Genomic DNA, 13,498 nt, shown 5'->3' with positions numbered 1-13,498 from the left:
CAACAACTACTACACCATTAGTAGTGCCTTCACAAATGAGTACCAGTTTCTTTTCCTGAGAGGCTGCGCAGAAAATCTGAAGGGAAAAATCCAGGCAGACACAACTCACAAGGCAGGATTCAGGTTTAACTCTTCCTGAGAGCTGCCTTCAGTATTTCACTGGAAGATCTCAGAAGGGCTTTAGCAGCTCACTGGCTTGGAGCACCGAATACTTTATAGGCTGTTCTACAAAGTACAGATGAGTATTAAGACATTAAATGAAACTATTAAAAGGTAAAACTACACATAGCACAGAGGGCTTCACTTTCTTATTTTCAACTTTTAGACTAAAATTCCCTATTCAGATTTCCCCTTCTTTCATTTCTTCCCTCTCTCTCACCTCTATCTAATATGGAATTGATAAAACGACAGCAATATTTCTGTTCCAAACCTTCAGAGTGCACATATTAGGCGTACTCTGTAATTTCTCCATCCATTATAACACTTACTATAAAACTTTAGAAGATTAGCCTAAAAAAGAGCAAAAATTAAAAAACCAAACCAAAACAAAACAAAAAACCCAACAACAACAACAACCCAACCAACTGGAGCAGCCCAATGACTTAACAACTGGAATCTCCAGATCACTTTTTATGTACGAAATACACTACAAAAGCAAATACTAGACTTGACTGATTTTTAAAGCTGGAGTGTGACCCCTAGGTGGTGCTGACATCCTGTTATTCCACGACGCTTAAGGAATATTCCACTTTCTTAAACTGTATCCTGGAGCATCACCCCTCAGCAGCCGCCTCCAGGAATGTGCAGTGCAGAGTCAGCAGCTCTATTTTCCGTAAATATTTTATTTTAACACAGTGGGTTTAAATCTGTAGCCACACAGAATAATTTGATTTCCTCTTCAGTGCAGAGGCAGAGTGCACAGCCAGGTGGTGGCAGTGGGATCTGGGTAATTGTGTACAGTCTGCATTTCAGGAAAGCATTTCTGAGAGAGAACCTCTCTTATGCATCACCATAAATACAGAAAAATGCATGATATAGTTTGTTCTTTTTTCCCCTTTCAGATGGTGCCTGAACGTTTCCAAATAATAACTTGGTATTACTCTGCATCACCCCTTCCTTTAGTGGGAAAGTAACCTGGTAAGTATCCCCTGCATGTAAAACATGTAGAACTTCCACAGAAGAAACTGAGAACAGCACAAGAAAATCAGCTCAGTCTGTTCAATTCCATTCTTAGGCTACACAACCCGATCAGATTTGAAGAATTAAAGAGATGTTATGGCTGGATAAAGGAGAATCTGTTCTCTTACATGCTGAAAAGGAATATACTGCTCTAATATTTACCATGGTGCAAAGAAACTCAACCAGATGCTATTTTAAGTTACCCAAACTGATTTATTGACAATTTAAATGTGACATATTTACAGCACTGTTTCTAAAATAATTTAACAATTTTCATAGATTTATAAAAGTACTGATAAATAGGAGACCCTGACAGTGACCAACCACAAATATTTCCCTATGCTACCGAACTACAACAGTAGTTCTTTTCTTTTTTCGTTTTTCTCTTTTTCCCTCTTTTTGTAAGTCCCATAATGGAGCTGCTTTACCTCCACCCAATGTGTAAAAATTGCCAATACCAAAATATAATAAAATGACCATGCAGTGTGAAAGCTGTACCAGAGCAAGTGATTTCAGATGTTAGACTACAGTAAAAATATTACAACACAAAGTGTCTTCCACACATAATGTGAAAAAATAAGCTTTGAAAGAGCTATTGGTTTATTTTTATAGAAATTCAAACCTACAATACTAGTACAGACATTTACAGTAACTTCCAATTCTGTGCTAGTTTTCACATATAGCTAAAGAGTCAAACAAAACCAGTAATTTACAGACACCACTGCCTTCAGACAGTGGTTAATTAGCTTATGGATAAAAAAAAAAAATAGACCAAAACCAAAAGAAGGTGCTGATATAATTTAAGGTTTTGAAATTAATTCTATTCCATTCTTATATGACACCAATTATTCTATCCTGGGATCAACAAATTGCTGTGGGAAAGCCATCCATATCTCTCAAGCAGGAAGTCAGTTTGGAAGTTGGAGAGAAGATGGACTTGCCTGATATGTATCTTAGGTTCCAGTAGACAAAGAAAGTCTCACAAAGCTGGACAATCGGGATCACAGTAAGCAGCAGCATGAGATATTTGTGGGGTTGGGATTAAAGCAAACATTTTTTTTTCCAAAAATGATGAAAAGTACACACCATCTAATCAAATACTTGAAATGTAAAGGTTCTCCTCATTGGCATCGCTGATGCCCCATAACACAATGTACACAAACAACAAATACTCACTTTTTAAGAACATATTGCACAGCAGTGGGTGCAACACCAGAACACTGGTACCCCTGGCATAAATCTTCTTTTAAAGAGCTGTTTTGAACTATGCTATCCAGAGCAACTCCAAGCCAACACTCAAACCCAGTAAGAATGGTTTGTGTACATCACTAACCCAAAAGTGTTTCAAAAACGTGAGAGAAAACACAGGCACTTCAGATTCTTAGTGCACCAAAAGTTATAGGCCACGATTGCAGGACTAGGAACAGTTCAGTACCAATAACAACAAAACTAAACAACGAGCTCTTCCACTGATCAATACAGAAACAAGAACTGTTCACAAAGCACTGGGAAGGAAACCATTCTCAAAACAGTAACCAAACAATACATTTAAACATTTAAGAAAACATAATTGCTGCAAAGCCTAATGTAACACAACATAAACCCTACTTAGTTCGAAAGATCTAAAGTGTCCAAATTCCAAAGTCCAAATTCTCTTCTCCCCCCTCCAAAACACCACTACATGCAGTCCATGGAAATCCAAATGTGCAAAAAGTTATAACCCACCTTTAGGAGTGCATCAAAAATAGGCTGACTATTCAAAATATTATTTTAGTGGAAATTTTACAGCACCATAACTAGAATTCCAAGGGAGTTCAGAATTCTTGTTCTGATAACAAATCAGTTGACACTGTTGATCCTAAAGAACAGAAGAAACATTTTTGCATTTCCTGGTATCTGAAAGTCACAGAGAGAAAAAATTCTCATATATGCCTAAAATCTTACTGTAGTTTAAGATGAAATTAAATAATCACATTTGTTGGCAACAAGTTCTCCAAAATAGAGCATTAGTTGCAAATTTAGTAAATCTGCCAGGTTAGGAATTAGAAGTTGCTGGTACCTTGCTTACTTGCAGAAGTACTATTTTTTTTTTTTCTATGTGTTTTGGGTTGGTTTTATTTCCTAAATTGTGCAGTTTGGCCCCTCCCTAGTAAGCAATTTACTATCAGGCTTTGAGAAAACGCCTAAGGTCCATTTCTGACCCTCAGCTGCAAGGCAACACACAAACACATTATATATACCCATGTGTGCACAGAGCACACACACACATATATATAACAGCAGTGCTCCGGTTTTTTTTTTGTTTTGTTCTCATTTCCTGGAATTTTCTTTGGTTCAAAGTCCGAGCAAGGAAATTAAAGGACCGAACAAATGGATCATTCTCCAAACACTTCCATCCCTACACATCACTAACTGGAAGGCTTGCATCATCCAGATCCACAAGGCCAGGATCCTGTTCCTGAGTGCCATTTTTGCTCCGGGGTTCCCAGGGGCCCCGTTCAGTCACTTTGGAAGTTGATTCTCTTGGAGCGACAGCCTGGATCTTGTAGCTCCCTGGCTTGGCCTTGGTAAAAGACTCGTGAAATCCTCGCTTCTCCAAGGCAGGGGGTTTGGGGTGAGGGGTTGGGACCAGAGGGCTGCTGTGAGGGGCTGTGGAATGTGAGCTGGCTGCGGCTGGGCCGGCAGGACGGACAGCATGGCCGGGTTCGGAAGAAGACTCGGGATGCTCCTGGAAAAAGAAGGGACTGTGTCAGATGAAGTCACTGATGTCACGTTGGAAAGATGCAGTTTCAGATTTCACACTCACAAAAAAAAAAAAAAAAAAAAAAAAATCGAGACAGAAAATACACAAAGCGAAGCATCAGCCACGGCAGTAGGAGGCAGGTGCTTTCTCAGGCACTGCTTTACAGAGTGTGAGCTCACAGCAGCATGTGACAGCAACATCAGCTGCTGCATTTAATGAAATTAAATTCTTCAATCAAGCACAGCAGCTCTTTAGACTTCATAATATAGTCCAGCAAATTGAGGCTCCTCATTCTACTAAGATGTTAAATAACCTTTTGAAGATACACAGGTTAAAGGCCACTGAAAGTCACATCTTTCCAAAAGGAAAATGTATTCAGACCCATTCATATGAATCAAGCACTCGTATCCTGAATCCTGAAGTAATGCACATGTTACTGTTCCCTCTTCTTGGGATACTGAATCTCCCCAGTTTCTCCCAGGGACCAAACAAAAATTTTATGTTATCAAGACTATACAGAAATTTCCAAAGTTAACAACCTAGAAAAGGAACTGATACTTAAGCTGCTCCTTCTAATTGTTGAGTTATTATTTTATGTTTATTATCATTACTCTGCTGACCTTTACATAACTCTGAAAATAATCTTCCACCATTTATTTACTGACAGAAACAAATTCCCAGACTACCTAGGAATGATTTAGCTGTCTGAAGCACAGGCATGGGATGCCATTTGCACGTCCTAGGATAGCCTGAACCCCAGCACAGGAACAAGAAGTTCCCTGAGTTCTGCACTGCATCTATCAGTTCTGTCAGGATGTCTCAATCCCTGAGCAGTGCTGGGTTTGAAATGCTCTGATCCAAATGCTGTGTGTGCATTAGGAGCTGCAGCTGCTGCCAGTTCTGCCATCACCAGTGTTAGTCCAGGATCTAAAGGAATCTGCCAACCCATGTGCACACACAAATCAAGGCATTTCTCAAGCACATTTGTTAGCAAAAAGAAACAAACCCAAAAACCAAAAAACCATCACAGATGTGTGTCCGAGATGCAAATATACATCATAAATTCCATACTTTTTCCACAGTAGTTTTTCATGTTTCTTTCAGAATGTTATGACATTCTCATGACATATAAATTAATAAATTTTATCAAAATGGATTCTGCCAAGTACTACCATATTTCTTTTTATAAATCAGTTTAATGTTATTGGATGAAGCTGTGCAACTTTTTTTTGGACTTGAGTTTGGTGTTCAATTTCACTGAAGTATTTCACATCATTTACATTGCCTTATTTCATACCTGACTTGATACTCCACTTTAAGAAAAATGTTTGCTTCAGGAGAACATACGATTCAGTGATTTACCTACTATTCTTATTATAACTAATAATTTTACTTCACCAAACAGGATGAAAGGGATATTAGGACAAGATCTCTATGAGTTTTTGCTAAGCTGCCCTGAAGGATACTCAGATTTTACTACCCACAGTAGCTGTAATTTCACAGTTAAGAGGCTGTGCTGCTGCACTACTCCTAAGGTGCACTGCATTGAAAATGCATCGAGTATACATTATAATACTTCTTTGTTTGAACTAATCATTTCATGCAGAGACCTTATAAGCCATGCAAATCAGGTTACTATAGACCCTTCCAAATCCTAGATTTACAACGTGCATGTTCTGTGTGCACTCATCTGGATCAGTTTGTGGGTAGCTTCAATTTAATCTTGCTTCTGCGCAGTTTCAAAACAAATGTAAAGTAAAATGGAAATATGAACTCTCATGCAAATTAGCTTTAGTACTTTCCTAGTAAAGTGACATCACATCACTTATGTTTAAATATTTACTGTGCTTTGAAGTATAAGCAGTGGTTTTGGCGTTTTTCATTTCCAATCATTTTAAAAGCAAGAAAAAACAGTGCAAACCTGTAAGTGAACGGTATTATTGATGAGTTAGCTGTCAGTAATGGTAATGACAACAGGTAGCATTATTTTTTAGTTTGTTTTATAGTGCAAATTAGTGTCTAGTCCTAGCCCTCTGTTAAGAAGGCAAGTTTCCATGAGAGCCCACATACGTGCTGCATTCACCAGTTCTTGATGTATACCTCTGTATACAAGGATTCGACAGCCTTCTGGCCTGCCGCATCTGGAACACAGTGCAAAGCTAAGATTAGAGTCACCTGGACTTGGGAGAGAGGACAACAGAGGGAACAAGAAGTGATGCAGACAGTCATAGCTACATTGCTCAGTTAGCCCCACACACAAAAAAAAACAAAGGAAAAAAAAGCATACAGAAAGAAAAGTTACCTGCATATTTTCACTGCCCCCAAAAAGAGAAAATTTGTAACAGGAAGTTTTAATTAAAAGCATGAAGCAGCTACCAAAAATTGGCTTAGAGCTTAGGCTGGGTTACCAGAAACATGGTATCAATGCAAATTTGTAGTCAAAAATTGTAGTCAAAAAGGTTTACATTATTAGATTTCAGATAATGGGGGTAATGATATATTCAGTTTATTACAAAACATCCCAGAGTCAGAAAATGAAAAACACAGCATGCAACATCTGAACTGTGAAGTATTCCTATTGCTACATCTGGATATACTTGGAGACACTGTGACACCAGAGTAACTCCCACTACTTTCCACAAGATAATGACCTTCGTACTAAACATTTAATATGGTTTAAAGGCAAGTAGGTATGAAATGCTGGCATCCACGTGGCTTCAGAAATATTAACACTTGTCACAGTGCCCCAGTTCAGTACTGCAAGATGCTGTTCTCACTGCATTTCCAACAGCAAGAACTAATCCATGTGAGCACAGATCTGTTACTTTAAATTTTCATCTGTATCTGCATATACAGTGAACTATCAGCAATAGAGAATGACAATTTAGCAGTGAGAGTTGTTACAAACAAATTAGGATACTGTCATTTGATAGCAAAACGCAGCAATTAGCAGAAACACCTCGCAGGAATTAGAAAGTTTCAATTTAACTCCCAAACTAGTAGTAGTGACAGAGATCATACTGGACTTCTCCAGGTTAGCACTGCATTATCTACGTGTTCAAGACAAAAATGCACAGAAAGTCACAGGTACGACTAAAGTACTCAATTAAAACCACCCAGTATTTGATGCCAGTCTGGTTGAAAGTTCATGCAGAGAGGCCACGTCACTACAGGACAGGAGAGAGGAGAGGCAAAAGGAAAAAACCAGAACGGAGTGGCACAAGTGAACACGAGCTATGGCATCTGCTGTGAGGGGCAGGATGACGTACGGAAGCTGCTGATCTCCCAGGTCCCCGCTGTGCCACGATGGCCCCGGAAATCGCCTTTATCCAGCTGTGCATGTCCTCAGGGCTGTCTGCCTGCAGCAACAACACCACCATGGTCAACATCAACTCAGCCTGCCCACTGTCCCACCACCTGTGTGAGCACAACAGCCTAACCCTGCTGTTCAGCCTCCTACTGAAAGCCACAGGGACCTTATTTCTTAACCCACACATTTCTTAAGGTCTTACTCTGAATTTACTATTAAATGTATACAGCTATATAAAGCAGTAAAGAAAAGATCCTGAAGATTACATTCCCCCTGAAAATCATGGCTTAGTCAAAGTGAAGAAGTGCTGCTATTTCACTTTTAAAGTTGTATTTAACTCTGGCAGTCCCTCGGGTTTGCTCAAAGTTTAAATAAAGAAATTACCTGCACATAAAAGGTTCGAGAAGTTGTTACAATTTCAAAGAGATTGTCTCTCATCATTATATCACTGCAAATGAAATACAAAAATACTTCAAAAGCAAGTACAACTTTCCCCACTGTATTTTAACAAGACTGTAGGGCTGGCAGAGAATCAGAGCATTTGCTGTCTGACTTTTGCATTTCTTTATCACTTATTATTGGTTTTTTTACTAATTTTAGCCCTAAGACTCTTTAGTTTACCAGTGGCACACGTGCTACCACATGTATTTTTAATAGGAACATTCTAAATCATAGAAAGTTAAGCCTAAAAATACTTATCATACATTTTTAAAAGGAACATTCTAAATCATATGCTAAGTTTAAAAATATTTACCATTCTAGTCAAATTTCTGTAAGTAGCTTGCTAAAGAAAAAAATAGAAAAAATCACTATCTCTCAAGTGCTACAAAAGCAATTATTCCTTGGTATAATTGCCATTTGGTAGGAGGGAAATAGCAGGATGAAGAGTGTTATCAGCCAGATTCACCCATCTAACATGAGTTAATGTCCTCTAAAGGTGTAGAGATAATATAAGAGAATAGAGACTCCTGAAATTGCTGCCTCAGATGAGACAGCACCCACAGATCTCTAACTCTTGGTTCCATGATATTCCCTTTTTCCACCCTTGTCCAAACTTACAAGTTTGAAACACATTAATACAGAACCTTCAAAACCCATTTAATGCACAAAACTATGTGCTGTCCCATAAAGAGAGAACACCCCACATGCACACATCAAATGAAGTTATTGAACAGTTCTCCAAGGAGCAGCCTGGCCGTGACCAAGCAGGGAATTCCATCCCATGTAATGGCATCAGTGCTTCCCTCCTCACCTCTGTTTGCACTCCTGAACTTTATGGACCTCCTTTAGTGGTATAACCCTGAGAGGCTCCTTTTCCTGGAAAAAACCAAACATATTTGCATATTTTAGTACAGTGTATCTAACAACTAGAACTGAAAGCCAGAGGCCAGGACAGCAGACTCACATAAATGAGCCTTTCAAGGCAGTCACTTATGATAAAAGTGATGTCAATCAAATTTCATTTGCTTTTTTAAGTATTAAACCAGCCGTGACACTTGCAATGAGGAGGACAAATCAAGAAGTAAACCCTGCCCCCCCCCCCCCCCCCCCCAAACATTAATTCCATACCATAATGAAGACAACCACCCTGTCCTCTTCCTCTAACCAGATCAGACAACTGACTCTGGCCTCGAGCAGCTCATTTCAGTAAACTGTGATTACATTAATTTGCTATGAAATGCTACCATAAAAGATGCTTTGTTAATTGGACTTCATGATATGGCTTTAAGTAAGATTAACTGTATCCTGTACTTAATACAATTAAAAGTAATACAAAGAAACCAGTCCTGTAACACCAGTGAAAGAGCAAGTACTCTCAAAGCATTTGGAAATTCTGTTACCATAACAAAAATAAGGGTTAAAGTTTCACACAACAGGAAAAAAGTGAGAACATTCAAACAGAAACACTTTCATGTTTCCCATGACAACATAATGTCACACATACTATTATTTTCCGGTAGTTGTTGCAGTAAACCACAAACAAACAACTTATTTTACCTCCTACTGTGTTTTCTTTAAGCCAAGTTACAATGGATTGCTTCAGCTGGCTACAACTTCCAGATAAAACAAAAACTTTCAGCTCTGGAATGACTTCCCCTACTATTTCTGTAACAGATAACTTAGGAGATTTATGCTGAGCAAACAGCAAATGTCACCCAAATGTAACCAGCCTCAAAGAGCAGTTTTCATTAGATCATTTTGCTCTATAGCAGATCCATGTAGAGTTTAAATCCCAGTGTTTTCAGTTATTGTGCTCTTATCCCCTCTCTGTTGTTCTCAGATTCAATCATCAATTGCAATGCATTTTCAAAGTAACACATCAACTGTGAACTGCAAGATCATCTCTGGAGTCCAGACACCTCTTGGAGGGAAAACCTCAGCTCAGAAATTACAACTTTCTGAGTCCCATATTGCCTGTATTCCACTGGGCTCCTGGGGACTGACACATGCTCAAGGAGCATGATGGAACACTGGAAGTGCAGGTATTTCTACCATCCTTCTATTGTTGTCTCCCACAGTACAATTCTTCACTGGGTTAGAACTTGTTTGTGAGCAAGCTGAGCTCAGATTTGTTTTTTAAATAAAAATAGAGGGTTTCTTATAGGCAATGAGTCAGAACTGTTATGCTGACAGCTTAACAAAGATAATGATGCAAGATCAAACTCCTGCTACTGTCAGAGATGCCCTCATTAGAAACAAAATCAAAGCTCACTTTAGAAACGGCCTGAAATTTGGGTTCTTGACATTTTACATCATGTGTTTGGCCTGTAAACACTCCTTTGAATTTATAATACTCTACAAATCAGGCTTCATTCCTAAGGTACAGATTTTCTTACACTTAGTCTATTTTCCCAGAAAAAGGAATCCTACACTTAACTGTCTTCAGAACCAGACATTTATTTTTAAAATGAAGCCTGAAGGCACATAACATCTGGTCAAAATCAGCCAAAAACTTACAGTGACAAGGGAAGAAGAAAGATCACAAAACTAAAAGAAACTCTGCAAGTGTTGCTTCTGAACAGAAAATTAAGAGTTTTTTGTTCATCTTGGCTGCCCTGGTGAAACAAGTGTGTGGGAGAAGATGCCATCATCTGTATGAGAAAACGTAATTCTAACTTTCAATGAAGAATTGCAAGATTACAGTTTTGTCCCTCCCACAGTGATCAGCTATTGCAACAACACAATCAATTATATGAGAGTGCAAAATGACACAAGGTACTAACACAAAAATCAGGGTGACTGTAGAGTGTATTTTATTACTGCTTTTCAGTGCCCTACAGGCAGCTTCCCAGACTGATTGAAGTATAAATTAATGGCTGCCCTATGAATTTTTTTGTTCTTCTCAATCATGAAAAGTAATTACAGCACAGACTCACAAGCTGCAGGAGCAGCACAGCACATTTTTCAAACACAAGCATATTCCTCCAGATCTTCTTGCAACTGTCACTGGAAAATAACACAGAATTGTAAACTTACCAGTTCAGACTTGAAATATCCTATTGTGTTTTCATCTAGCTGAAAGTACCTTCTCTTCCAGTTCTTCATCTGTTAAGGGAAAAGAAATAAATATTTCTATATTCTATTTATAAAAAAATACTTACATGTCATGTGTTATGCATATATTGAATATTTATAATTTTCGTTTTTATTTATAGTATATGATGCTGTGTAATTCCTATTTAGTCATAACTGTTAATTTTGAGTTATGTCTTCATTGCAGTTTATTATAATTACAAATTTTGTATCTTTACTGCCCCAAGATAATTATGCACAACTCTACCCAATTAATAGATTTTTATGAAAACTGCAAAAATTAAAAATTCTTTAAGCTACTATTTTCTATTATAAGATTTATTCAAACAGTAGAAACTCAACAGCAGATTTAGGAAAAATTGAAAGAGAATACATCACAGGTTTCTAGTTTATTTTTAACTAAAAAAGGGATGTCACAAAAAGAAGCTTCATAATCCAAGATACAAAGAGTCTGAGAACTCAAAGATGTGTATCTTGCTTAATCTGAGCTATCTGTTCCTTCTTCTAGCAAAGCATCACACAAATAGCTCCACTTGTGTTAATCAGTCTGATAAACTGCACAATTCTTCCGCTGAACCGAAAAATCAGCTTTTTTAAACATTTTACTGATTCAAAAAGCAGGCACTGAACTTCTGTCCCAATTTAGATGTTTTTAATAAGCAAAAAAAGGATCTCTACAGAATGTAGAGCAGGAAAATTCCCAGCTGCATGCACTAACCACAACATGGAGGTCTGTGCACTCACTTTACCCTGCTAAAATATCTTCAACAACATCACACTGAAGGGAAGTAATGCAGCTATAAATTAAATGCTACTGGAGGATAAATTTTATCTTTAGTTATCCTTATTATTGTCAATAGTAGTAAAATTCCAGGTGATTGTCTTTTGTTTTTAATAACACTTACCACTGCTCCTTGTTTCACACAGTAACCAGCTTTGATAATGGCATTATCTGGGGGATGCTTAGCAGCAAAATAAGGAAGGTGACTTTGTGACCGCTTCAAATAATTCCTGTCAGCCCCTTCACTGCCCTCACTGACTTCTTCTTTCTAGAAAGAAAAGCAGGAAAGTTCAGAACACTCTCAGGTTTTTTTGGTTTTTTTTTTAAAGGTCAAGGAATAACTATATTAGTTATAATAGGAAATAACTGTATCATCCCATGCTCACAAATCCCGTTTTCAATTTGAAAGAACAAAGTATTTTAACTGATTTCCAGAGACAACTGAGACTCTCGAAGGGCTAAGTCCTTGTAAGCTCCTCTTAGAAGCTAACTAAGAAAGTGCTAAGTACTTCCAAATAATATTGACAAACACTCAGTAAAAAATATGGTACAGATTTAAACTCATGCATGTATTTAGTGCAAACTTGTAACATGGGCGAAACACTAGAGGCAGCTACAGCAAACAAAAAGTTATTTCTAGGACTACAAGACATCAGAATTCACCAACTTTTTTAATGCAGTTTGGGAGTATACTGTCATTTACATGATATTCATCTAATCTGCAACTATTTTCAGCTCAGGAAACTTTCAGCAACAGGTTCAGTTCTATCTTTAGCACTGCATAGATTCTACTTCCATAAGCTTGTCCCACCTCTCAAACTTTTTTGCCCAGTTTTCCTTGCAACTTTTTTCTGTTAAAGGGGCAGAACTTCATCACTGTTAACACCAACAGTTAATTTCACACAGACATAAGATTATTATTATAATAACAACAGACGTGTGAGAAAAAAAAAAAAAAATCAGTATTCAAGCAATTCTTTAAAATTGATGTATAAAAGGAATAAAATCCTTAGAACCCCCCACTCAGTAGGAATAAAAGGTGCATACAGAATACAGCTCCCTGCATCAAATAATAACCCACTTCTTTGGAGGGTTTTACCTGGGTGGGAGTAATGATGGGAACACCACCAACAATTTCTGTCCTGTAAGAGACTTGCTTCTTTCCACCTGGGCTTTCAGCTTGCCGATTGGCATTATCCATTTGACAGAGAGGATCAGACTGCTTTGGTACCTGCAATTGGAATTGAGAATTGACACCACTTTCATGAAAAAAGCCCTAAACATTACACAAGAATTCTGAGGCATTTTCAGCAGGATTTAACAAACGTTCACTAACTGTGAAAGGCTAGAAATGGCTTCCACAAAAATCTGTTATAACTACTATGCTTTAATGCTCAAGAGAAAACTGGTGCCAATAAAGACATTTCACTGGATGAAACCAGTTGCAAGCTTTGCCATAAAGTGTTTGACTTAATCTTCAAGAAGCACTGCCAATTTATAGAACTGGTTCTTTATTTTTCAGCTGCTTTCAGTTTTAGTAAGAAGTGGAGATGGCCCAGTGCCTGCAGAGCCAGCACAGCGAGGCCATAAACACTGGGGCTTTGGTCACACAGGGTGTCTGACCAGTGTGACATCTGTCCTCCCATGTACTGGGCATGTGTGTTACTGCCCCCATTAATCACACATACATTGCTAAATTCTGTCCAAAAGGACCCCACCTACCTACTTCTAACTATCAATAACTATTAGATAATTCTCTCAAATGTGGAACTAAAGCCATCAAAACTCCACAGGAATTTGCTTTCCTTGTGTTTTGCTCTAAAACGTTTACTCAGGTTTCTGAGAAAACTTCTTTAACCTAAGAAATGCACTGACTACCTAAGACATTTGCACTTCTAATCTCCTTTCACCTCTAATATAAGAATTAGATCAACAAGAAGAGATCAAGTGT

The 13,498-nt window shown here is 38.0% G+C and overlaps 1 protein-coding gene across 4 annotated transcripts in view; it reads right to left on the bottom strand.

Annotated features, from left to right (window-relative positions):
• Nucleotides 1–1,423: 1,423 nt before the first annotated feature.
• Nucleotides 1,424–13,498, bottom strand: part of PLEKHA1 (pleckstrin homology domain containing A1) — a 31,252-nt gene continuing 19,177 nt past the window's right edge. The window contains exons 6-13 of one of the 4 annotated variants that reach the window (XM_082285717.1): nt 12,647–12,778; nt 11,672–11,815; nt 10,710–10,778; nt 8,485–8,549; nt 7,617–7,680; nt 7,192–7,281; nt 5,993–6,063; nt 1,424–3,907 (exon numbers count right to left, since the gene is read on the bottom strand). In XM_082285717.1, the coding sequence (XP_082141843.1) occupies nt 3,682–3,907; nt 5,993–6,063; nt 7,192–7,281; nt 7,617–7,680; nt 8,485–8,549; nt 10,710–10,778; nt 11,672–11,815; nt 12,647–12,778 (861 nt within the window). In that variant the 3' untranslated portion in view covers nt 1,424–3,681. The remainder of the gene's footprint in view (nt 3,908–5,992; nt 6,064–7,191; nt 7,282–7,616; nt 7,681–8,484; nt 8,550–10,709; nt 10,779–11,671; nt 11,816–12,646; nt 12,779–13,498) is intronic. The other 3 variants (XM_082285718.1, XM_082285716.1, XM_082285715.1) reach the window with 3 other exon arrangements.

The sequence above is a fragment of the Coloeus monedula genome (assembly GCF_965178545.1).
Source record: "Coloeus monedula genome assembly, chromosome: 8".
In the NCBI taxonomy this organism is placed as follows: Eukaryota; Metazoa; Chordata; class Aves; order Passeriformes; family Corvidae; genus Coloeus; species Coloeus monedula.
This window is presented reverse-complemented; position numbering and strand designations above follow the sequence as displayed.